Raw genomic sequence first — 24,414 nt, 5'->3', positions numbered from 1 at the left:
CATCTGTATATCATCTCTCTGTCTATCATTTATCTATCATCTATCTATCTATCTATCTATCTATCTATCTATCTATCTATCTATCTATCTATATCTATCTACTATCTATCATCATGGTGTCTGTATGTAACGCAGGCTTGTCTCAGACTTGTGATCCTCCTGACTCACCTTCCTGAGTACTGGGATCACTAGTGTGGCCCACTATACTAAGCAACCACTTTACATTGAAAATTTCTGGATTTGGGGCTGGAGAGATGGCTCAGTGGGTGAAGGTCTTGCTGGCAAGCCTTGCAACCTGAGTTAAATCCATGGAATCCACATGGGAGGGAAAGAACAAACAATTCCGTAGTGGGTGGAGAGAACTGATTTCTTGGCCTCTCTTTTGAATGAAATGGGAAACTATGTGATTGAGTTTTGAGGAAAAGGGCATGCTACAATTGTGATTTGATTTAAGGAGTTTTCTTTCTTTCTTTTTTTTTTTTTTGAGATAAGATGTCTCAATGTTGTCATGGCTGGCCTTAATCTCACTATGTAGCTCAGGACTGATTTGAGCTGAGAATCATCCTGCCTTAGATTTCTGAGTGACAGGATTAGAAGTATTTTGTGCTACTCTGGGACTTATTGAGTTTTAAAGGAACATTTGTGACTGCTGTGTAGAGAAAAATCCAAGGAAGCAGAGGTAGAACCTGAGAAATGAGGGCAGAAGCTTGTCTTGTAAACACATGGGAATGAGTGACATTTGGAGGCCAGTCAGAGAGACAGGACGGAAAAGGGAAGAGAAGGACTAGGTAGAACTTTGCAGGTACACAAGAAAAGCCTGAAAGCAGAAATGGAAACCAGCAGGAGGTTTCCAGTTAGCAGGAGCAGCTAAGAAGGAGGCAGTGAATGCCCATGCTGCAGAGCATGAAGTCTTTGTGGAGGAGAATCTGGCTTGTCACCAGCTTACAACTCTTTAAAGCAATGACATCTGTTAGTCACCCCATAACTTACTTGCCCTGCTTGCAGTAATGATTGATATTTCCGGACCTGGTGAGCTCTTGTCACATTTCAGTCTCATTGATGAGCAAGCTTTATTTTTTCTATTAAATCTCTATGAGTTATCTACTAACATGACAAGAAAAAAAATAGGTTAATAGGAAAGTTCAAAGTAGCTTGACACTGACTAAGAAAATTGTTTGGTACATTTTTATCAAGAACTCATATATGGATCCAGTAATAAGAGTCCAATAACAGCTTGAAACTTCACAAAACTTGCTAAAGACTTCTTTGCTGTTTAAATAATTGCTTAGTCCCTGTACGTATTATCTTATTTAACATTCCAGTTTATCAAAAGTAAGATACATATTTTTAAAAGAAACGTTTGCACAACCAAGTAGTATAAAATAGCATGATAGCATTGAGTCCAATAAAATTATATCTTACTTTGAAACATGATAGGTTTCAGAATTATTAGTTTTGTAGCACAAACAGACCTCAGTCTACAAAGTATGAGATGACCATACATTTGTGAAATGGGCTCAAGAGTAGATATTTGAAGGCTGTTACTAGAATTCAAATCTTGGCTCTATAAGGTACAGATCAAAGAAAATAGGTAATTTCTGTGGGCCTTATCAGGTTCAGCTCTATAGGAATAAAAAATGGGAATGAAAAGAGTTCCTACTATATCATGTTTCTGTAGGTTTCAATTAAGATAAGATATGTCAGAAATGGATGGCCCAGAGATTTAGAATAGAACCAAACATGCAAAGTCAATCAGTCAATCAACCAAACAATCAAAATGTCAATGTAATGTTGCCTAACTCCATTCTGATATACTCATAGATTGATGCCTAGCTCAATAGCCATAAGAGAGGCTTCATCCAGCAACTGGTGGAAACAGATGCAGAGACCCACAGCCAAACATAAGGCTGAACTCAGGGAATCCTGGTGAGGAGAGGAATGAAAAATTATAGGTGACAGAGGGGTCAAGGACATCACAAGAAAACCCATGAAACAACTAATCTGGCCTCATAGGAGTTCACAAAGACAGAAGTGACAACAAGGGAGCCTGCAAGGGACTTACCTAGGCCCTATGCATGTATGTGACAGCTGTGTATAGTTTGTTTTCTTGGGTGACTCCTGACTGTAGTACAGAGGCTGTCTCTGACTCTTTGGCTGACCTTTGGGACCCTATTTCTCATACTGGGTCATCTTGCCCAGCCTTAATAAAAGGGGAGGTGCTTAGTTTTATTACAACTTGCTATGCTATGTTTTTTTTTATATATATCCATGGGAGACCTACCCTTTTATGAATAAAAAAGGAGGAGGGGTGGATTGTTTGGGTGTGTGTGGGGGTAAGGAAGGTGGTGGAAAGGACTGGGAGCGCAGGAGAGAGTAGAAACTGCAGGTGGGATGTAAAATTGATTAATTTAAAAACAAAATCAAACCAAAGAATCAAAATCCCAGAACCTAGCAAAGAAGGATAAGGCATGTACAAAAAAAAATAGAGTAAAGGCATATCTCAGATATATTATTATTCAATACCAATGGATTTGAAGAAAATGATAATTCCAGTTACTTCATTGAACACTGGCCAACTGGAGTTTGACTTAATATTTTAAGAAGAAGCATAGTTTACCCAGAAACTAGGTATTGGGGTAGATAGAGGAAGGCTAAGGATGGAGGTCTACGGCATAGAGTCTATGCCTTTGTCCTGATGACATCTATCCAGATGTGCCAAATGTGGTGAGTGGAATAAGGTGGTTTTTATGTCTGCTTTGTATCTGTAGCCCATTTCTCTGGCCATTTATTGGCAGTTTAAATGCTACTACAAATGGGTTCTAGAGAACAAAGGCCATAGAGTAGTTTGGGGTCTTCCATGCATCACAGGCTGTAAACAGGAAACTCAAAGCAGCCCTGTCTGGCAACCCTGGTTGGTAACCCCGCTTTGCTTCCTCTGATTGTAGCTGAACATCAGAAAAGAAGCTCATGGCTTGGCCGCCTTAGTAGTTATTTCTAAAGGTTTCCCTTCAAATATTCTGGCATTCTTCCACTTCCTATCTCCATGTAGAAAAAAAAATCAACATACTAAGCAGCAGTCAGAGTTTGGTCCTTTGTAACAGATCTTTTGCTCATAGTTTTTGTCTTCTGGGCTAAGGATTTTGAAGCTCAGTGCCAATGAGATGGCTCAGTGTGTTAACACACTTGCCACATAAGCACGAGGACCTACTTTTGACCCCAGGATCCGTGTAACAGTGGGCATGGTAGTGTGAATCTGTAATTTTAGTGCTCCGATGGTGATATAGGAAGAAGGGAGAGACCAGAAATCCTCACAACCCTGCGGGCAATGTAGGCTGGTTTTCACCGCTGAAAACACAAAAGAAAGACGCTTCGAAGGCAAATAATCACTTTTAAGTTACCCCCTGACCTCCATGCATGCAACATGGAATGCACATATCCTCATTGTCACTCAAATACACACAACAACAACAAAAGAAGAATTTTATAACTTACCTCCCCTTTCTTTATAGACTGCAAAAGAATGGATATAGCATAGAACAAAGATCTCTAGCAAAAATCACATTGAGCAAAAAATTTAGTCTGTGCAACTCTGTAGATCTTATTTATTAAGATGTTCTGTCTGTGCCAGGAACTATCGTAGCATCTGTGCTATAAATAGAAACCAAACATGGTTATTCATTCTTGTAGTCAAGAACAAAGTATGAGACACATAAACACAGAACAGTCCATAATATGTCCAGTTAAGACACAATGGAGAAGAGCATTGCTTTGGAGGTCTGGTGTCTTAAACGAAGCTGAACAAACAGTACGGTTCACCAAACTGTGATAGGCCAGGAGGGGGGTTAAAATGATGAGGGAATGTGGAAGACTTGCTAGATGAATCTCAATGGGCTGGAGCATTACTGCATGATCTGTAGATGGAGGCAAGCAGATTTTCTGTAGACCACAACAATATGACTTAACAAAAGTAGATACTTTAAATTTTTGCTCCAAATAGCTCATCCTTCTGAAGCTTAGACCCTATAAGAATATGGGCTTTAAGAAGGGTGCTATAGTTGTTGACTTTCCTTGTAAACTTGACTATGTTTCTATCACCCAAGAAATACTAATTCTTCTTTCTGAAAGAGTGTCTCAGAGAGGCTTGAGAGGAGAAGGCCTATGGGGTTGTGGACTAAATGAAAAGGGAAAATGAGTGCCTCAGACCAGTGCCAGCATGATCTGCTCTTGCCCCTTGACTTCACATAGAATGTGTCAAACTGCTGCATATTGTCACTGCCATTCCTGACATGGTGGACTGTACACCTTCTTACACTGTGAACCAGAATAAATTCTTCTTCCACATAATAGTTGCTTGTTAGTTTTTAGCTTTTTGAACCAGGACTAGGAAATGCATACAGTTATTATGAGAAGTTTCTGGAGGTCATTTGGAATCTCAATATCTCACATGTAGATGTCAGGTTCAAGGAAGAACGTTATAGACTTTGTTTGCTTTGTTACTGTCTAAGTGTTGATATTACATTAAAATGTTTGTAATATTATAAATAATTAACTTCTGACAACTGCAGATCATTATAAAACGGTTATTGTGTTTACAGGATGCCCAACAGGGTAACCATTTCTTTTTTAATTTTGTTTCTTTTTTGTTTTTGTTTCTTTTCTTTTTTTATTTTTGAGACAGCATTTCTCTTCATAGTTTTGGAGCCTGTTCTGTAATCAGAGATCACCTGCCTCACAAGTGTTGGGAATTAAAGGCATGTGCCGCCACCACCCAGCACTAGACTGACCATTTCTTTCCTTTTTTTTTTCTTTTCACTGAAAAAGTTTTTATTGAGACCACACCAGGCAAGCAAATTCTGGCATTAAGCACCTTCCTTTTTGGCGATCCAGTCTTTCTTGAGTGGTCCCATGAAAGCTTTCTTCTCCTCCATGGTCTGGAAATGACCGTGGCCAAACTTGAAGGTAGTGTTAATGAATTTCAGGTCAATCTTCTCCAAGGCCCGTCATTTTGGTCTGCACCAGTAAGGACTTGCCAAGAGTGAGCACTAGTTTCTTGGTTCCCACCACATAACCTTTAAGCATGGTGAAGTCATTGGTTACCTCACCATAATGGACAAAGCCACCCAGTGGGTTGATGCTCTTGTCAGAAAGGTCATAGTCAGTAGATGCATTGTTCTTGATCAGCTTGCCATCTTTGATAAAGTAGCCCTGACCAATCTTGGAAATCTTCTTGTTGATCTCTGTCTGATGAGGGTAGCTTTTCTGCCCAGCACGAGCCACAGAGAAGGTCACTGGGGCAGGGTTTGCCAAATGCCAATACATCCAAACTTGTGCAACCCTCGGTGGGTCTTACGGGGCAGTTTCTTTGTATGCCAACGACTGGTCACCCCTTTTTAGCCTTTGCCTTTATCACTCCTATGACATCAATCATCTCATCCCACCCAAACACCTGGTTCACAGGAACCTGCTGCTCCAGCTTCTCCCGGGCTCAGTCCAGCTTCTCAGCCACAGTGCCCCCATTCACCTGGATCTCCATCAAGTGTGCCTTCTGGCCCAGAGGAAGCTGATGTGGGAGTGATTTGTTTCTAATCTGTTGCTTTCATTGGTTAATTAATAAAGAAACTGCCTAGGCCCATTTGATAGGCCAACCCTTAGGTGGGTGGAGTAAACACAACAGAATGCTGGGAGAAAGAAGCCGAGTCAGTGAGTCGCCATGATTCTTCACTCCAGGCAGACACGATGAAGCAAGCCGCCAGGTCAGACATACTGAATCTTTCCCGGTAAGACTGGTGCTACACAGATTATTAGAGATGGGTTGATAGGGATATGAGAATTAGACAGTAAGGGCTAAAGCTCATGGGCCAAGCAGTGTTTAAAAGAATACAGATTGAGGCCAGCCTGGTCTACAAGAGCTAGTTCCAGGACAGGCTCCAAAGCCACAGAGAAACCCTGTCTCGAAAAAACCAAAAAAAAAAAAAAAAAAAAAAAAAAAAAAAAAAAAAAAAAAGAATACAGATTGTGTGTTGTTATTTCGGGTTTAAAGCTAGCCGGTGGCCAGGAGCAGGGTGGAACACAGCCCACAGCTCCCCTACAACAGGAAGCAGACACATCTGAGTGTAGGCAATTATGTGGATGACGTGGCATACTGTTGAAGTCCTTCTCCAGCTGTTTCTTGCCCATGTCATCCTGTCATTTCTTACAATTTTTTGGTGAAGGTCTTCTTCTTAGATTTGTGCCAGTTCTTGTAGTCACTGGTGTGCTCATCAAATACTGTCTTGAAGGTGTGGAGACCTCGTGGGGTTTTGACGTATTCCACGATGCCCACAACTACCATAGGTGGTGTTTCCACAATGGTTACAGCCTCCACGACTTCTTTCTTGTTCACCTTGGATCCTCTGGTCTGTCCACCTCCCGGACAATGTGGGTCATGACAGCCTTGTAGCCTAGAAAGGTCGTGAGGTGAACAGGCTTGGAAGGGTCATCCTTGGGGAAGCTCTTCACTTTCCCACGATGCCTGCTGCTGTGCTTCTGAGGTAAGAAGCCCAAGGACCCATGCCTGGGAGCAGAGAATTTCCTGTGAGACATCTCTCTGTCACACGCCGTCAGACTGACCATTTCTAATCATGCCTGCAGAAAATACATATTAACAGTTCAAGACTGTAAAGGAAGTCAATGAGAGGAAGAATGGAAGATATTCAAAATACCCTGATTCAACCGAGTTCCCAAATAATTAATAGTTTCCTCTGTCATTTTAATAAAGTAACTGCCCTTGATTTTTCCACACTACTAAGGATAATCCAGCTGCTTTGAGGAAACCATTATTGGGAGAAGACTCTTCTGGCTTAATTTACATTTTTTTTAAAATTTCTATTAAATAAAGGAGGCTTACATTAGTCCTTATGTTATTAACTGCTTAATGGATTTAGGAAGGAGGTAGCAAAAGACAGATTGTTCCTTGCATTTAAATGAGACAAATAGCATTCTCAACTGATTATACATTTAGGGAAAAAAGCTCCACCATATTGCTACATTTTAAGTCCACAGAAGTAATAAATTAATCCATTAGTGGCCAAGTGTGTCCTCTGTTGTGCTCATTATCAAGTATTCCCAGGTGTTTGGGAGCTTATAAGTATAAATTAATGTGACTTTTAAACTTGGTAATAGAAATATGCAGCATAAGGATCATAAAGTATGAAACGATTCCCACACCAGTGCTTTTTACAATAAAAGGTAGCATTAAATATTAAATTAGCATGTTTTTGTCAATGTTGGAATGAGTTATCTTGTCAGAACAAAGTAACAAAGCACAATCATCGATAAAAAAAAAAAAACATGATTACCATGGTTTCTTACTAGTTGCCTGGTTTTGTGCATTTCTGTAAAGCCACATTGCCAAACAGTAGACAAGCTGAGTATCTGAATATGTGTCTTTGAGGAGCTGATTGACGTAGGTAGTTGTTCATCAACGTGTGACTAGAACACACACACACATGCATACACACAAAGCTACTGACTGTTAGACAGGCTCAAACTTTAGAATAGAGGCTTCCAACAGTGGTATGGACAGAATAACTCTTGGGATACTCTGTTTGTGTGTGTATGTGTGTGTGTGTGTGTGTGTGTGTAAGAGAAGCAGAGGGTGGGAGGGAGGAAGGAGGGAGGGAGGGAGATCTAAGTCTTGAAAGATAAGAATGGAAAGCGGCTGATTGAAAGATCGGTACCTCCTGAGAACTTATTGTATCCAGGCACTGTTATTGTTTTAATTCGAAAGGTCCTTTATAGAAAGAACCATGTGATTGAACACTTGATTCCCAGCTGCTGGTACTGTTTGGAAAGATTACAAAACTTGCAAGGTAGAGACTCACTGGAGGAAGTAGGTCACTATAGCTGGGCTCATAGCCTATCCCACTTCTAACATTCTCTGCATCTGAGCGTGGATGCAAACTAAACAGCCAGCTCCCTGGTCCTGCAACTGTGCTGTCCCTGACTGCTACTCTGCCTTCCCCGTCATGAAAGACTTTATCCCTGAACCATGAATCAGAATAAACCTTTTCCCTTTTAAGTTGCTTTTGTCTGGGTGTTTGATCACAGCAACAGAAAGCAAATCAAGCCCTTTTAATCATTCCATCGGTGCTGCTTTGTGTGCGTGTGCAGAGGAGACAATGATGACCTTGGACGGTTGGGAATGAGAGACTTGAGGATGGTTTTCTCTGTAATTCTGCTGACACTGCATTTAATTTTTTTTTTCTTTACAAACAGTAAAATAAGAGCTTTTTATATCAATAGATGTCTCTATGAAATTCTGGTTGACTGGGATATTAGAATAGTAGATAAAATAGAATTTGTTTTTTTCCACACATGTCTGAGGTGATTCACAATTCAGTGAGAAACAAGTTATGTAACTCCAAACAGACAAACACATGTATGCATGCACATGCACACACATACACACACCCACTCACAAACACACAGGGGAGAGGAGAAATGAGGGAAGAAGTGGCTAAGAACCCACATTAAGTGCTAAGGAAATCTGGAAATTTTTAGTTATGGCTTAAGTGAAGATATTAAGATAAACTTGACATAATTTATAAATGAGTCACTTTAAGAAGATATCATCCCAGTGTATCTTCAATGAAAAAAAATAGTAAGATTAAGAAAAATAGCTGGGCAGTGGTGGCACACACCTTTAATCCCAGCACTCAGGAGGCAGAGGCAGGTGGATCTCTGTGAGTTCGAGGCCAGCCTGGTCTACAAGAGCTAGTTCCAGGAAAGGAACCAAAAGCTACGGAGAAACCCTGTCTCAAAAAATCAAAAAAAAAAAAAAAAAAAAACAGAAAGAAAAAAGAAAAATAATTCAACAATTATTTAGTCACCATCTAGTATTTAAGAGGCTTTGAGAAGCACTAGAGAAAATTGGGAGAGCTGGGGAGATGATAGCAGTTCAATTAATTAGTCATGGCATAGAGATATACCCATGAGTTACATAAGGTATAAAGTTTTGCTTGCTGGAAATTACATCTTATTGCATAGAAATGCTAATAGAAAGCAACAGTTCAGAAAATTGGAAAGATATAGGAGAAGTCTGGCCATGAAAGATGAGAGTAGTTTGTCACAGGGTGAGTTGGGATTGCATTAAGAAGAAAATGGAAGTCAATAGAGGAGCTTACAGTGCAGATTACTTATAAAAAGAGCATGTTCTTGAGGTTGTAAAAGGGGGTAATATTCTCTTTGTCCATGATTTCCTATCGACAAAATTTACAATGCCGGATAGCTGCCTTCTGCATTGAAAGAACTATTTAAAATGAGAGGTTCCCAGTGTTCCCTCCCCAAATAAACTAATATTCTTAGAACAGAATAAAGTCAAAATGATATCAATAATGGAGAAGGCCGCTCTTCAGAAGCTGCAGTGGCTGGGAATTTTATCCTCCTGGAAGCTGTTGCAGAAGGTTCACCAAGAACAGCCTAAGTATAGCGTGAGATTTCATCAAAGCAAGGATCCCATTTCTTTGCTACTACTTTTCTACATTGGTTACTTCTGTGGGCTTCACGACATCATAGTTCTAACACATTTTCTCTTACACCTCCTATCATAAACCAATGGCAAAACTTTTTGTTGTCTTTTCAGGAATTTGCTCAATGATGACCAAATAATCTATATAAAAATATTTGCATCTATAAATCTCTGTAATATCTTCTAAATATCTCAAATGATATAAACAGATGGAATCTCAATATTCAGAATAAAAAATAAGACATGTTACAAAGCTTGCTTTAGTTTAAGTTATTTAATGATAAATTCTTAAAGACCGTATGCAAAAATCTTGTAATTACCATAGTATATTTAAAATTTTTTGAGGAAAAATGTCAATTCAATGATAGCCTGAAGTGATAAGCAGTATGCAGAAGACCTAAGACTCAGAGTATAAATCTAGTGGGCTTTCCTAAGGCTTCTTCAAACATCCTTAGATTCAGTTAAGCTATCCTTATCCTTCCTTTTCCCATTGACAAGCTGTGACAAGGATCCACACCTAGCTGAAGAGCTGTTGACAGTTGACTCTTCAGGAGCAAGAGTTTCTCCTTTTAGGAATACGGCAAATGGAAAGTTGTTTGTGTCCCAGTAGATAACTACACACTTATGTGCATTCGGTTAGCCCTAATTGAACTCAGTGGTTAAAATAAATACACAAATCAGCCATTATAAAATGAAGACAAGAGGTCGGGAGAAAGTTGTGATGCGGTACTGGGAAGACGTAAATGGGAGTAGTGAGGGTGAATATGATCAGGATACATTGTTTATATACATCAAATTTTCAAAGAAGAAAGGCAAAAAGATTTTAAGAATCCTTCAGTCTTGAAATTTATGAGACTTTTCAATCCAGAGAACCCAGGAGTCTATGAATGTGACCTTTCGATTTTCATAAAAACTTAATTGCTTCAGTTGTTATGCAGGCCTCATTGGCACAACTTTTTTTATTTGACATCGAAGGTGATAATGCATGTAGAAGTTCCACAGAAAGGTGAGAAAGTAGGCCAAACATGACGAGAAGCTAGCTGATGTGTGTTACGTGAACAAAATCTAAAAATCCAAAACCAACCAACCAACTAAACAAACAACAACAAAAAAAAAACAACTCATAAATCACTCATACAGATTTACATTCACTGGTGACAGGCAAAAGAAAAGCAGCAATACTTTTGAATGAAATCTTTTCATATACAGTAGAAGTTCTTGCTAAAATGTTTAATTAGAGGGAAAACAGAAACTTGGTTATGCCCAATGCTATAAAATCCTGTCCCAGAAAAATTGTACAAGCAGTTTAGTGAAGATTAAACTTTGAATCTTTCATTTAGGGTTTTTTTTTTTTCTGGAAATACTGGGAACTGAAATGGAGAAGTATATATCCTCTGCTAGGCAAGCACTCTACCATTGCAGGATATCCTCTGCAAGTTTTGAATATTTAAATCTAGAAAAGAAGTGGAACAAATGATCATCATGAATCTCTATGAAAACTGTATTTTAGAATGTTTTAAAAGATTTCTCTCTCCTCTGTGTATATGTGTGTGAGTGTGTGATGTGTGTTTGTGTGTTTGTGTGTGTGTGTGTGTGTGTGAGAGAGAGAGAGAGAGAGAGAGAGAGAGAGAGAGAGAGAGAGATTGCTCATGCACCTATAATCTATACTATATGGCAGTTCGTGCTGTTCCTTTTACCCGGAGATCAAATTCACTTTGTCAGACCTGAGGGCAAGTGCCTTTATCCATTGAGCCATCTCACTAGTCTTTGAAGCCCTGTTTTGAAACTGTTCTGTGAAGCAGAATGCTCGCCTTGAGTGTGAACTGCTTGAATATGTGGCCCGGTCTCCATGGCAGCTGCTTCTTCCTTAGCACAAATGAGTCGTCCTGTTTTGATTGTAAGAAAGTGAAATGAAGGTATCTGTGTCCAACAAAGATCAACAACAGAGTTTTTAGAAAGGGAAATAAAGAGGTCCTGCTCTGTGACAAGGGCCCAGGAAAGGAGAGCGGGGTCCTGTACTTTTCCAGAGAGTGGCTTTGTCTTTTCGGTGATTGATGACCTGTCTGTGGGGATGCTGGCTGCCATAATGGTGTCATGGCCTCTTCCCAACAGTGAAAAATGCTGTTAGTCCCATTGTGGTGGAGGTGAGCGAGGTCTTTGGTTACTGAGCTGACACAATCACAGACAGTCCTCCAGCTCACACTTATGATGCAGGGTGATGGGTAGAGTTGATGTGTTGCTTACTTTGCAAATATAAAAGTGGTCCTAGAAAAGACAGAAGAAAACTTACCAGTGACTGCTTCTTAGAAGTAGTGATCAAAGTTTCCATTTTTAAGATTAATTTTTGAACTTATTTACAAATTTCATTCATAAGCAGGCATAAATTTTATGGTAAAATGTACAGGCACAGGTGAAAATTAAAATCCTATGCCTGCCGAGGTAGCAAAGGAAGCATTGAGATTGGAATATGACCTACATTCAAATCCTAATGCTTCCACTAACTAGCTAGAATGGTGATAACTTGCCTTTCCCTATAATGCTGGATGACAGGACTGAACAGAGCTCGTAGGCAGAAGACTTCCCCAGTTTCTCCTTGCAGGAGCATGCTCCTCCCTTTAAGAGATCCCTGTCTGTCCATCTCCACTCTTGCTGTAGGACCTAACAGGTGGGATTCAGGTTTGCTTGTTACTCTGCCTCCTGCCACTGTCTTTTCTCTGTGACATCTTAGAATCTCTTTCCCATAATGACACAGCTGTATGCCCTGGCAGCATTGGCAAACACAGTTTGCCTGTGTATTAACCCCTTGGCTTTATTAAAGATATGTAATTAGTAAGTCCCACATATTACTTTCTAGACTGGAGAAGCTATAGCTGGGGTGCCTCTATTTTCTGCCACTGCTTTCTTCCTTAATCAAAAATGTCTGATTCCATCTCCTCCTTCCCTAGTTTGCCTGTTTTGTTGTATTAAATGTGGGCATGCCTGACACTGTTTCAATAAATGATTTTGTCACTTGGCCTATAATCTCATTTTGGAGCTAGGAGCATGCATGAGCAAACTAATATATCACAAGGCTCCCAAATATCCTAAAAGAGATTCTAGAAACTTCCAGAGACATGAACTGCTCTCAAATTTTCAGGATTTAACTTAAAGTCTTCATAAATCTTATTTCATCTTCTCTGTTCCAATGGACTATTTGTTCCTGGAGTGTCACAAGAGAAAAGTCATGTGACACAGATCTGGATGGAACCTACAGAGTGACAGACTACAGTAGCATTAAGAAGAGAAGCACTGTGCAACAGGCATGTTTTGTAATTGAGTGGGTGGTTTGCTCACACTGACATGATGAGTTTTCCTACAGCAGCTGGCAGAGATCATTAGAACCATGGGCACTCCCAGACAACACTACCCTTCTGCCAAAGTGGGAAAGCTACTGAACAATCACAGGGACTATGTATCACACACATCAAAAGTGCTTTTAGGGCTCCTGCCGTGGAGAAGCCACTGAACCTTAAACCAAATGTTATAATTTTTTTAAACTTGTTTTTTACATTTACTTAGTGTGTGTGCATGTGTGTGTGTGGGGGGGAGGCAAGCCCTTGTCCAAAACAGTGTGCATGGGGAAGAGGGAAGAACCACTTAAGCAGCAAGTTCTTTCCTTCCACCATGTGTGTTCTGAGAGTCGAACTAAGGCTGTCAGACTTGCTAAGAAAAACCTTTACCAGTTGAGCCATCTTATTAGCCCCAATATTTTAACTTTATAAACCAGAGATCACGATTTTTATGTAAATTTCTTCTCTACTTTCCATGGAACAAAGGTTTAAACGAACACCGGAGAGAAAATTCTGTGACAATGGCACATAGTTTCATTGCTTCTGATTCTGTGCTAAGACTGAAGCCTGAGTTAGTGTGACATTGTCCCGTACTGCACCACAAGGTCTTACTCACCCTAGTTTAGCTAACAACATATTCCATTGCATCTGGAGACTAGAATTAAGTTAATACTGTCGTTGCTTTTACTCTTCTTCAGCCTGTCTACTTTGGAAGGTTGGGCAGCTGTGCTTGACATATCAGTATATAAAATTCTGAGTTGCTCCAGAGGCTTTTGTGTTTTTTTATACTTACATATTTGTGTATGCATGTATGTGTACATGTGTGTATATGTGTGGATATATGTTGAGGTCAGAGAACAATTTACAGGAGTAGGTTCTCCCTTTCTGTTGTTTCTGAGGATCAAAGGCAAGTCTTTAGGAGGGATAGTAAGCGTCTCTACTCACTTTGATGGTTAGCTTTTGTCAACATGATACAATCTAGAATTACCATGGAAAGGATTGCTAAAAGGGATTGTTTAGATTGAGTTGGCCTGTTGGCATGTCAGTGAGGGATTATGTGTTAATTGAGGGTGGTTCAGAATGGTTAGCATCACTCTCTGGGAAGGCCATTCTGAGTTATATGTAGGGAGAAATGGAGCTGCTCATCTGCTTTCTCTGTTCTTGACTGGATAAATGTGACAAGTTCTCTCAAGTTTCTGCCTCTGTAACTTCCCTATCATGATGGATTGTAGCAGGGAAGTATGAGCTGAACAAACCCTTTTTTCTTTCAGCTGTGTTGCTAGGGTTCTCTATCCCCACAGTTGGAAAAGAAACTAAAACACCCGCTGAGGAATCCTGCTGTCCCTGCCCAAAAGGATTCAAGGTAGTATCAGACATGTGCACCTTAATTTTCAGTTAGTGGGGAAAGTTTTCTAATGTCTGTGCCACACGATGACAGTTATTAATAGCAGTGCCTGATACCTGATGATTCCTATCAGCTACGTTTTCAGCATTCTATCTATAAAAAATAAAAAGGTAATATATGAAGAAAGGAAGATGTGTGGATCTCAATTAATTGAAGTTTCTTCTTCTGAAACATAGGTGTCTTTTAACACATCACGTTACAAACTAAGATTAAATAATTTTGGTCAAAGGTAGGTGTATATGGGCATGAATTTTACAAATTTCTCAATGCGTTTGCACTGAGGGACTGTGTTTCCATCACTTGTTTATGACCTAAGTCGTTGAAATCTTTGAGTTCTATAGAAGATTTGCTGGTATCTGTTAAATATTACTCTAAGTTTAAGATTATTTGGTTTAATATTTGACAGATTTTTTTCTAACAAAATTCGTTAGCACCTGCAGTATATAAAAAGAACCAAATTAGCCTCATCTTACAGGAATTTCCTTGGTAACTAATGAGGAAATATTAATAGTATGCTCGTTTGGCTCCTCGGTAGCAGGAAATAGTTGTCTTCCTTTATACCCCCCTCAACCAGTTCATCTTTGGCCTCCCATCAATAAACAGGTAAGTAAGTGGTACTTCGGTGGTGCCTGAGGATACTTGAAAACAATTTACTCTTTTAAGTGGATTAAATAATTCATCCCAGAAGGTCTCATTCCTTAATGACATTGCAAAAATTAGCTATTTCTTCAGAGGGAGGTCATTTAAAACCTGGATAATGAAGGGTGAGAGTCAGGCTACCTGGGCTCAATGGCAGTCCCTCTCATTTATAGGCGTTATGACTGGGGAATGATGTTTCTGCCCTCTGTGTGACTGTATGCCCTTTTACTGTGGGCGTGGTTGGCAGTTTAGGAGTTGCTGTCAGAGTATCTCATCCTTGCATCATTTCTGAGAGCAGTTAGTGCTGGGTAAAAGTCAGCCACTCTGGTACAATGCTATGGGTATGAATATTCTAAAGAAAAGTTAATGGAGGAGCTAAAAAGCTTAAATTGTAGATTTGCATACTTTCTTCAGGGGAAAGCAGATGGCTTTCACTTGAGCCATGTGCCAATGGCTTCACCCTAAGGTATGAGGAGTTCTTGGTACTCAGTGGTTTGAGTGAATGAAGAAATGAACTATGAATTGATTTCTTCTCATTCGCATCCTCTTGATGTTTTCCTTCAGGCCGGAACATTTTCAGGCAAGCTGTTTGCCTTGAGAAACAATCAGCATAGGCTTCTGAGAAACGGTGTGGTTTATGTTCTTCATGTGACTGAAATAACACAATTAATTGCTTTTCTATCATCTGCTTTCCATTGATCTTTCGGTATAGAGCAATGCCCATCAGTGTCTTCAAACTGATAGTGATCACAGGCTTTGGCATTTTTAATACAGTAGTGTGTGGTGAAAGAGCAGGGGGCAGAGATTTTTAAATAAAAAAATAATTTTTATTTGTATATTCAGGCTTATCAGTTTCTATAAAAAGGGCATCATAAAAATTAGTAAACAGTTTCCTTTAAATATCCAAGACCATAGACAGCACTTTGCTGGAAAGTCTGCAAATTACAACCCCTAGCAACTTTTATATTAAGAGAGATTTATTTTAATCAAGACTCCTATTTATCTTTTTCAGTGTTTGAATAATTTTTAGTTGTAATGTTTGTCCGTGCTGCTGGTCAGGAGTTTGTTATGCTTGTAAAGTACGTAGATTGACTTCCAATGCATCAACACGGCTCACTTCTTAGCTTGGTCTACAATGTCAAGAAGACTGGTTGCCTAGATTCCTAGTCACAAACATTGGTAGAACAGCGTGTCGTGGAAGAATGGAGCCTGGCTTTCTGTTATGTTCTAGCCAGCAAGACAGACTCAGGGTCAGTGTTCGTTCATGTAAGCTTTACCAGAAAGATCTTTTTCAATGAAATTGAGGTTAGGGTACTCCCAACTTGAGGTTTATGCTTGTGAATATCTGTAGCCCATTCCTGGAGAGTCTATGACTCTGGATATCTCTGGTCTACTCCTTGAAGGCCTTTCTGCCTGTCAGCTATGGTCCACTATTTGAAGACATTGTCTGTGAAGAGCTGTGGTCCACATGGGAGCCTCTGCTTGCTGATTTCTAAATATTCCTGGCTTTTGTTTCTTTTTGTTTGTGTGCAAATGACAAATTGTGTCATTTGCTGTCTTTTGAATTACCTTACCATAATTTCATGAGAGCTAATACCACTCGAACCTCATTTTAAAATTCTAAATATCCAGTATCTCTTCCATGTTTCTGGAGCACACAGTTGGGGGCTTCTTGTCTGCAAAAGAACATAAGCATGCACTTGTCACTTTTTCTCCTAAACTGTATTCTTTGCGTAGCAACTTCTGTCCCTCCAAGGAATAGAATCTCCTCTTCTGAACTCTCCCATCATTGCAGATTTTCAGTATGGCACTTACTAATAGAGAGATGGCCAGAATTTTACTCTGTGGTCTCCTGCTGCTGATGCTAGAATTCACTGAGAACAAAAAGCTGTCTCTTCACAAAAATGAACAGATAATTAGGAAAGTACATATCAATGCAGCCCAAGCAGTGAAAAACTTGCCATGAGGAAAAAGGGATAAACCCAAATTTTAGAAATACCATTGCTATCTTTCTTCATAAAAGTAGACATTTTGTAATTCACATGAATTTTAATCACTTCAACTTAACCATCGGCAAATTGAACTGATACAGAATGTAGAGGTTGCTTGTAGCTGATGGGAGGGGACCTGGGACATGAGAATGCATAGCCTCTGACTGCTGGGATGGAAGAGCCATAAAAAACAGTGGTGGTGATGGCACAACCTCATGTACCAAATTAAGTAACTAAAATGAATTAAGTACTTGAAATTACCGATATGTCAAAAGTGTGTTTTATATGTGTATATCCATACATGTACTAATATAATGAGCAACTATCATATGTTTTCTGAAAAGAAATGCTTATTTACCAAACCCCTAATCAGTGATTGGATTTGGAAATAAATATAGCTTCAGCAATAGTTTTTTCCTCTTTATCCTCATTCCAGACAAATAGTTGTGTAATGAAACCATCATTTAGTCATGTGTTGAATTTACAAAGTGAATGAGTACATAATTGTCCAATTAAAAGAAAGAAGGTGCTATTTAAGTAAATAGGCCTGGATGAGTTGATTAGTCTTCTGGCCACAGGCAGTCTAGCTGTTCAAGACTGTCTGTGTCTGTGGGCACACAAGACAGAGGATGATGCTTCGGCCATTTGTTTTTGATTTGACGACACATCAAGTCAAGGAGTCATGTGGCTTGTGCGTTAGGCACATGGATTTATGTCTTCAATCTACCCAGGACTTTGTGACCGTTGTAAGATCTTTAGTTTTGCCACTGCACAGTGGTCCCATATAACATGTCCAAGAAAGAAGTCTAGTGTCATCAATTCGTGTGTATGAATGTGAAGAACATGCACTGTAGCCTTTCATAGCCTGGTTAGGGCTTTGCCTTTTTTGCTAATGTAGAGGTCCAAATAAATTTATGTTGAACAAAGATGTAATCTACAAAAAATATGGTAGATTTTGAAAATATCTTTACAAGGAATTCTTTGAACCCCTTCTCTTATTTGGTATATTTCATTATTTATGCATTGCATTTCCACTAAAATGCCTAGTAACAATTTATAGACTTTGTGGAAATAAATATTAAAGACAATACCAAGAATTGTTACTGTTGACTGTCTAAAAGTTACATCTCAAAGCTAACATAGTTAAAGTAAACACATATCCTGTGTCTTGGAATGATGGTCTAACGAGCATTGATGTCCTTGTTTGGATTTTTTCTAACCCATTTCTCTTTCTGTTTCCCTTCTTTCCATGCTGACTTTGATGTAGCAGACCACTTGGGGATTGAATTTATGGGTAAGACAAAACAATTTGTTCCTTAAGTATTCTGAGATCACTCTGATACTCTACACATTGTTCTCTTTATTTGATTGTAATCAAAATTATTCATTATTATTCACTATTTTATTAAAATAAACCTCTTTAGTTCACTTTACCTTTGGGAAAGGCTCATTATAGAAGTCTTAGCTACATATGCAGAAGATGATGTGATGCTCAGCATTTCTAAAATTCCACAGAAATAGGATTTGCCTGTAGGCTTTGATAGTTTCTTCTCATTCTTCCATTTACTTACCTGTCAAATAAGGGTGCTAACAGTTCCTACTTTATATATATAAAAACTGCTTAGCACAGTATTTCAACATGGAAAACATGCATGATAATGATAGATAACAACATTTTAAAAGGCTATATTATTGTTTTCTGCTCAAATCCTTTTCTTCCTACAAGCTGGCTTTGTTGGTACATTTTAGCATCAATAATAATTTGTATTGTAGACATATACACATTTACATTAACAAAATTGAAATAATTCTTATAATATTGCTAATTAATGACAGATTTTTTTAAAAAAATTAGCTGTCTTCAAGGGACTTTACTTTTTATAGTCATAGACAATTTCATTAAAAACTGAAGCTACTTCTGAGTCTATTACAAGTTAAATAAGATATATGCTATGAAACTCAATATGAAAAGATAATTAGTAGCTAAGAGTTAGCTAAATTGAAAAACTTATAATTGAGCCTGAGTTCTTCGAGTTCTGCCCATTTGGATTGTAACCTCCAGATTTTTTTTCTCCTTTGTAATGTCGACAAGAATACCAGTTTCACATGTGTATGTGAATTGTGAGATTTCAGACGAATCCACTTATACTCATTCATCCCCTCTCCCACTCATTCTGATGATGCTCAACCAGTATCAGTCAGCAGAAAGGAAGGCAATTACTAGACTGGACAGAGTTTAGAGTTTAATAACTTAGGATAAAAATTGCACATACCTTAATTCTACTTAGGCAAAATGATATTAGCCTGGAGTCATGGGATGCAAGAACTATAGAGAAAGCTGTTATGTATTTAGAATGTGATACCAACAAACATTTGAAGTGAGGTAATGATGAAGGATAGATACACTGGAAGGTCTTCAAGGATGAGAGTAAATGTCACTGTTTGTGTTCTTAGTTATGAGGTGTAATAATACTGAGAAAATGCTGACAGTGGAGGACATTTATAGAATATGCTTGTGAGATTAGAAACAGAAATGTGAGTTTGGAGTACATTATTTGAGAAAAGATGCCAAGTCAGTTGTTGTGTTTCTGTAAGTTGAAGGATTATTGATTCGTGGCCTCATTTTTGTATCAGAGTTTCTCTTCCTTGTTTCATGACCTGACTCATTAGAACTCTGCTACTTGGTTATTTCATCATTGAGACAACAGACACCTCAGCTGCTGCATGTTTGAGCCATTGGTAGATAAACTAGATTCAAACATATGAAGGGCAATGAAACTCAGATAATTATTCAATTGAAGTTTGACTTCAACCATGAAATGTGTGGTTAGCATGGAAATATGTTAAGAAAAACTGAAATCAAATAATACTCATAATTGAAGTGCTTGAACAAATTTATGCCATGAAAAGAGTCACCTTTCATATTGTTGGATAATGAGTGATTTGAAGAAGGAGTTATGAGACAGGAAAAGTTTCAAATCATGCTTATGAGTGAGGTAACCCAGACCCAAAAAGAGGAACATGGGATGTACTCACTCATAATTGGTTTTTAGCCATAAATAAAAAAACATTGAGCCTATAATTCGCGATCCTAGAGAAGCTAAATAAGAAGGTGAACCAAAAGAAAAACATATAGTTATCCTTCTGGATATTGGAAGTAGACAAGATTGCTGGGCAAAAATTGGGAACTGGGGGGAGGGGTGGGATGGGGGAAAGGGGAGATGGGAAGAGAAAGGTGAGAAAGGGAGGATGGGGAGAGCTTGGGGGAATGAGATGGTTGGGATAAAGGAAGGATGGATATGGGAGCAGGAAAGTATATATCTTAATTATGGGAACCATTTTAGGATTGACAAGAGCCTTGACTCTAGAGGGGTTCCCAGGGGTCCAGAGAGAAAGTAGCCAAATTGAGCAAAAAAAGTAAGCAAACCCAACTGGAGGTCATGGTTTAAGGAGGTATGCTTTATTTCATGTATAAGCAGATATTATTATTGCTCAAGATGAAACAAGGGTTTCAGAATTGAAACAGATAATGTTTATTATATGTAAAATTCTCCAAGACCATAGTTCAATAGACGATAGTGGGATTATTAGCAACTGAATAAAAAAATATTTCCTCGGTGTCTCAGAAAAAGAACACTTTGTTGCCAGGGAGTATTCTCTCTTGCCCAGTGCATGTGGTTCTGGTCAACATATGAGTATTTTTCATCTAAGTGATGATTCAGTGTCCTAAGCTGATCTTTCTGGTGGCTTCAATATCTCCCAAGTTACCTCCTCAACTGCTTCTAGCTGTTAATATTGGGACAGAGAACACAGGCTTCCTTAAAACACCTGGTCTGAAATAACTCATATCACTTTTTCTTAATAGTTTGTTCCCTAGAACTAATCAAATAACACCATTATTTCACAAATATTACTGGGAAATGCAACATTAGACTCATTAAAAATTAATGGACTGGGACTGAATAAGCATGGGTTGAAACTGGACTCTCTGAACATGGCGGACAATGAAGGCTGATGAGAAGCCAAGGACAATGGCACTAGGTTTCGATCCTAATACATGAACTGGCTTTGTGGGAGCTTAGCCTGTTTTGATGCTCACCTTCCTGGGCCTGGATGGAAGTGGGAGGACCTTGGTCTTCCTGTAGGGCAGGGAATTTGGACTGCTCTTCAGTATCGAGAGGGAGGGGGAATGGACTGGGGGGAGGAGAAGAGGAGTGGGGATGGGGGAGGGGAGTGGGGGGAGGGGGCAATGTGTGGGAGGAGGGGAGGGAAATGGGAAACGGGGAGCAGTTGGAAATTTTAATTAAAAAAGAATAAAAAAAATGCGCAAAAAAAATTAATGGTCTTAGTAATTTATATCATAATATGAATTATAGAAATGTGAAAACACTCAGAAGTTTTGGAAGACACAAGAAAAAGTTCTTCAGGAGCCAAGGGTACAGATCCATAACTTTGCAGGTATAAACAATGTTAAAACAGCTTTTAAAAATGCAAAAGGAGAATTGGACTATTCACATAAGATTTGGGTTTTAGTTACCGTAGGGAAAATGTAGTCAAAAAGAGATTATGATACTGAGGAATGCTGAAAGATAAAGCTGAGAAATTTCAGAGGAGAAAGAGGCTAGAGCTAAGCCATGGGCCAGGAAACAATAAGCATGGATTGTGTGATAGAGGATAAGCCATTGAAAGGGGTAAGCAGTCAGCACTCTTCATTCACGAATGGTAGCAGGGAATAGCTATCAATGACATGGGTTTATGGCCCTCAACATCATTTGAAAAAAGTGAGCACTAGGCCTCATGGATAAAGAAATTTGTTCCACTGGGCTGTGGGGATTTCAGGGTCTAACAATGGCTGTTTCAAGGCTGTTGAGCAGAACACCTGTACGCCTAGGAATCACCACATAGCTGCTGGTAAGGCTGGAGATTTCTAGATCCCAGAAGCAAAGTGACGAGACAGCAAATGAAATTACTATACAAGATGTTAATTATCTCTATTGAAAGAAATAGACCAGTCTCCATCTTATCAGGACACTTCTAACATTCCTGATATGTATAGCACAGTGGATCTCAGTTATGTGCTGAAAGGTCTAAGTGAGAACTCATTTGTAGAGTGCAACTCTTGGTCCAGGGAAAATAGTACGTTACTGTGTAGTTCATCTGTATGCCACTTGAGCTTAAGGTTATAGCAAGTCTTGCAAAAATTAGAGTCAAATTATAGGTCTAAAGTCTTATAGGGACTAAGTTCCCAGTGTGTGACTATTTGTCTCCTGAAACACATACCGCCTTGGAGAGAAGGGGTTGACTAGTAAAATGGAGTTAGGGGCAATATCTGGTAAGTAGGTACACAATGCCAACTGTCAAGGGATAGTTCAGAGCAGTGAGTTGGGTTTACCCAATTAGTGGATATACTCTTTCAATTACCTTTCTTGCCCACTTATACCCTTTGCTGAATCGAAATATGTAAAGTGTTGTTTGTGACTTTGCAAATAAACATTTTGAATTTAATCTGTGATTACAGAATTGATGTGGGTAAAATATCTTGAAGATGGTTATTGAATTATTACATTATTAAATCATCTATAGATGAGAATCATACGAAAATTTTAGTGTACAGAAAATGTTTATGAATTTTATCAGGTCAGTTTGATGAGCAGATAATTTATACCAATTTTGTTCACATGTGTGTATAAGAGAATGGATAAACTATTTAAATGGAGCTTACTTTTACATTACTCTAAAGTGCAGAGCAAAATGTAGTAGAAAATTCCAAACTTTCCTGTCTATCTCTCACGTGTGCAAAACCTCCCAGTTTTTCTAGTTTCCCACAAAAGAAGCTTATGTTACCCCCAAATCACCCACATATGCCTTTACTTTTCCCAACCCTTGACAGTCACCAACCTTTTTATCATTACGATGGTTTTGCCTTTTTCACAATGTCAAGATGTTGGAATGTAACCATCCTCTATACTGAGAATAAGCTTCACTGCCTTTTTCCTGTCATAATAGTTCAGCAAAATTACCAGTGTGTGATGTGAATATTTGTCAAGCGACATCAACACTTCCATGTCTTTTCACGATTTTACAGAAAATCTCTTTTTAAACCTGAACAGTATTTCAGTGTTCAAATGTTTCAGTTTGCGTATCTATTTGACTTCACAAGACTCATCTGGTTGTTTCCCAGATTTAAGAATTCTGAATATAATTTTATGATAAGCAGCCACATGTACAGATGTAAGCTTTCATTCCTGCTGGATCATATCATAAGGATACATTGTTCTATAAGAAATTGTTTCACTCTCTTGTATAGTGTCTATACCATAGAGTATTTTCACCAGTAATACAGGAGCAGAATTGTTGGTTCACATCCTCGCCAGGACTTAACCCTGATAGCATTCCGGATTTCAACATTTCTACCAGGTGTGCAGTGCCCACACAATCTTGCTTTTTGCCTTTTGCTGACATCTAATGAGGAGCATTTTTTTTGCTATGCTAATTTGGCATCTATGAATCTTCTTTGGTGAGATGTATGTCAAGATCTTTGGTGTAGTTTTGACTGTTTTAGTAAACAAATTTTAAGAGTTCTTTCTATATGTTAGCTAGTAGTGTTTCATCAACTACATCTTTCTTTGGCAATTACTTTCTGTCAAGTAATGGCTCCTCTTACTATTGTCTTGACAGTATACTTCACAGTTAAAAATTAATTGTACTGAACTGTGATGGTTATATAACTTTTTCTTCTGTATAAATAGTGTTCTGTCTAAAGTGTCTTTGATGCCTGGTGTCATTCCAGGTTTTTTTCCAGTAATGTTACAGCTTTGCATTTTGTATTAAAGAATATGATTCATTTTGAATTAGTTTTTCTGAAGACTAAAGCAAACCTGTCCTGGTGGTTTCGTTTGCATGAGACAGCCAGCTGTTGGAACATTACTTGTTGAATATGATATCTTCTCTGCAGTTGACAATATCTCTGTGTGTCTGGGCATTCTGTCTTGAAGTCAGGTAGTATCAGCCTTCCAGTTATTATTCTTATTATTTCTGTTGTTGATGCTATAAGATTACTCTACATTTATGATATCATAAGCAAATAAAAAGACATTTTTCTTCCTTTCTAATTTACATGCTTTTATCTCCGTGTCTCACTTGATTAGTCATGACTGGCAGTATCAAACTGAAAAGTCTGTAAGAAGAGCTATGTCTACTTTGTTACTGGACTCAAGTGAAATGCTTGAGTTTCTCATCAATAAGCATAGCATTAAATGCGGGGTATTTATAAATATTCTTTCTCAAGTTGATGGTGTCATCTCAATTCTTAGTTTTTTAAAGAGTTTCTAATCATAAATGATCTCTCAAGTATTCTCTATCAATGTATAGCTATGATCATACAATTAGTTTCAGTTTATTGAAATGATGATTACATTAATCACTTTTCAATTGTTGAAACAGCCTTCGATACCTAGAGTAATTTCACATGATAATGTTGTCCAATTTTATTTTAATTGATCCTAGGATTTCTGCTTCCTAAAATCTCCAATTTTACTTTGA

General features: G+C 38.5%; 1 protein-coding gene and 1 pseudogene across 10 annotated transcripts in view; one reads left to right on the top strand and one right to left on the bottom strand.

Annotated features, from left to right (window-relative positions):
- Window positions 1–24,414, top strand: part of Nrg3 (neuregulin 3) — a 979,031-nt gene that overhangs the window by 852,445 nt on the left and 102,172 nt on the right. For 5 of the 10 annotated variants that reach the window (XM_057769741.1, XM_057769747.1, XM_057769739.1 and 2 more), the window contains exon 4: window positions 18,140–18,166. The exons of 1 other annotated variant lie outside the window; for it this stretch is intronic. In XM_057769741.1, the coding sequence (XP_057625724.1) occupies window positions 18,140–18,166 (27 nt within the window). The remainder of the gene's footprint in view (window positions 1–18,139; window positions 18,167–24,414) is intronic. 4 more of the 10 variants (XM_057769743.1, XM_057769748.1, XM_057769746.1 and 1 more) reach the window with 1 other exon arrangement.
- On the bottom strand, window positions 4,860–6,582 carry LOC130874424 (60S ribosomal protein L3-like; annotated as a pseudogene).

This window comes from Chionomys nivalis, chromosome 5 (genome assembly GCF_950005125.1).
Source record: "Chionomys nivalis chromosome 5, mChiNiv1.1, whole genome shotgun sequence".
Classification (NCBI taxonomy): Eukaryota; Metazoa; Chordata; class Mammalia; order Rodentia; family Cricetidae; genus Chionomys; species Chionomys nivalis.
Note: the sequence above shows the minus strand (reverse complement) of the source record. Positions and strands in the feature narration are given on the sequence as shown.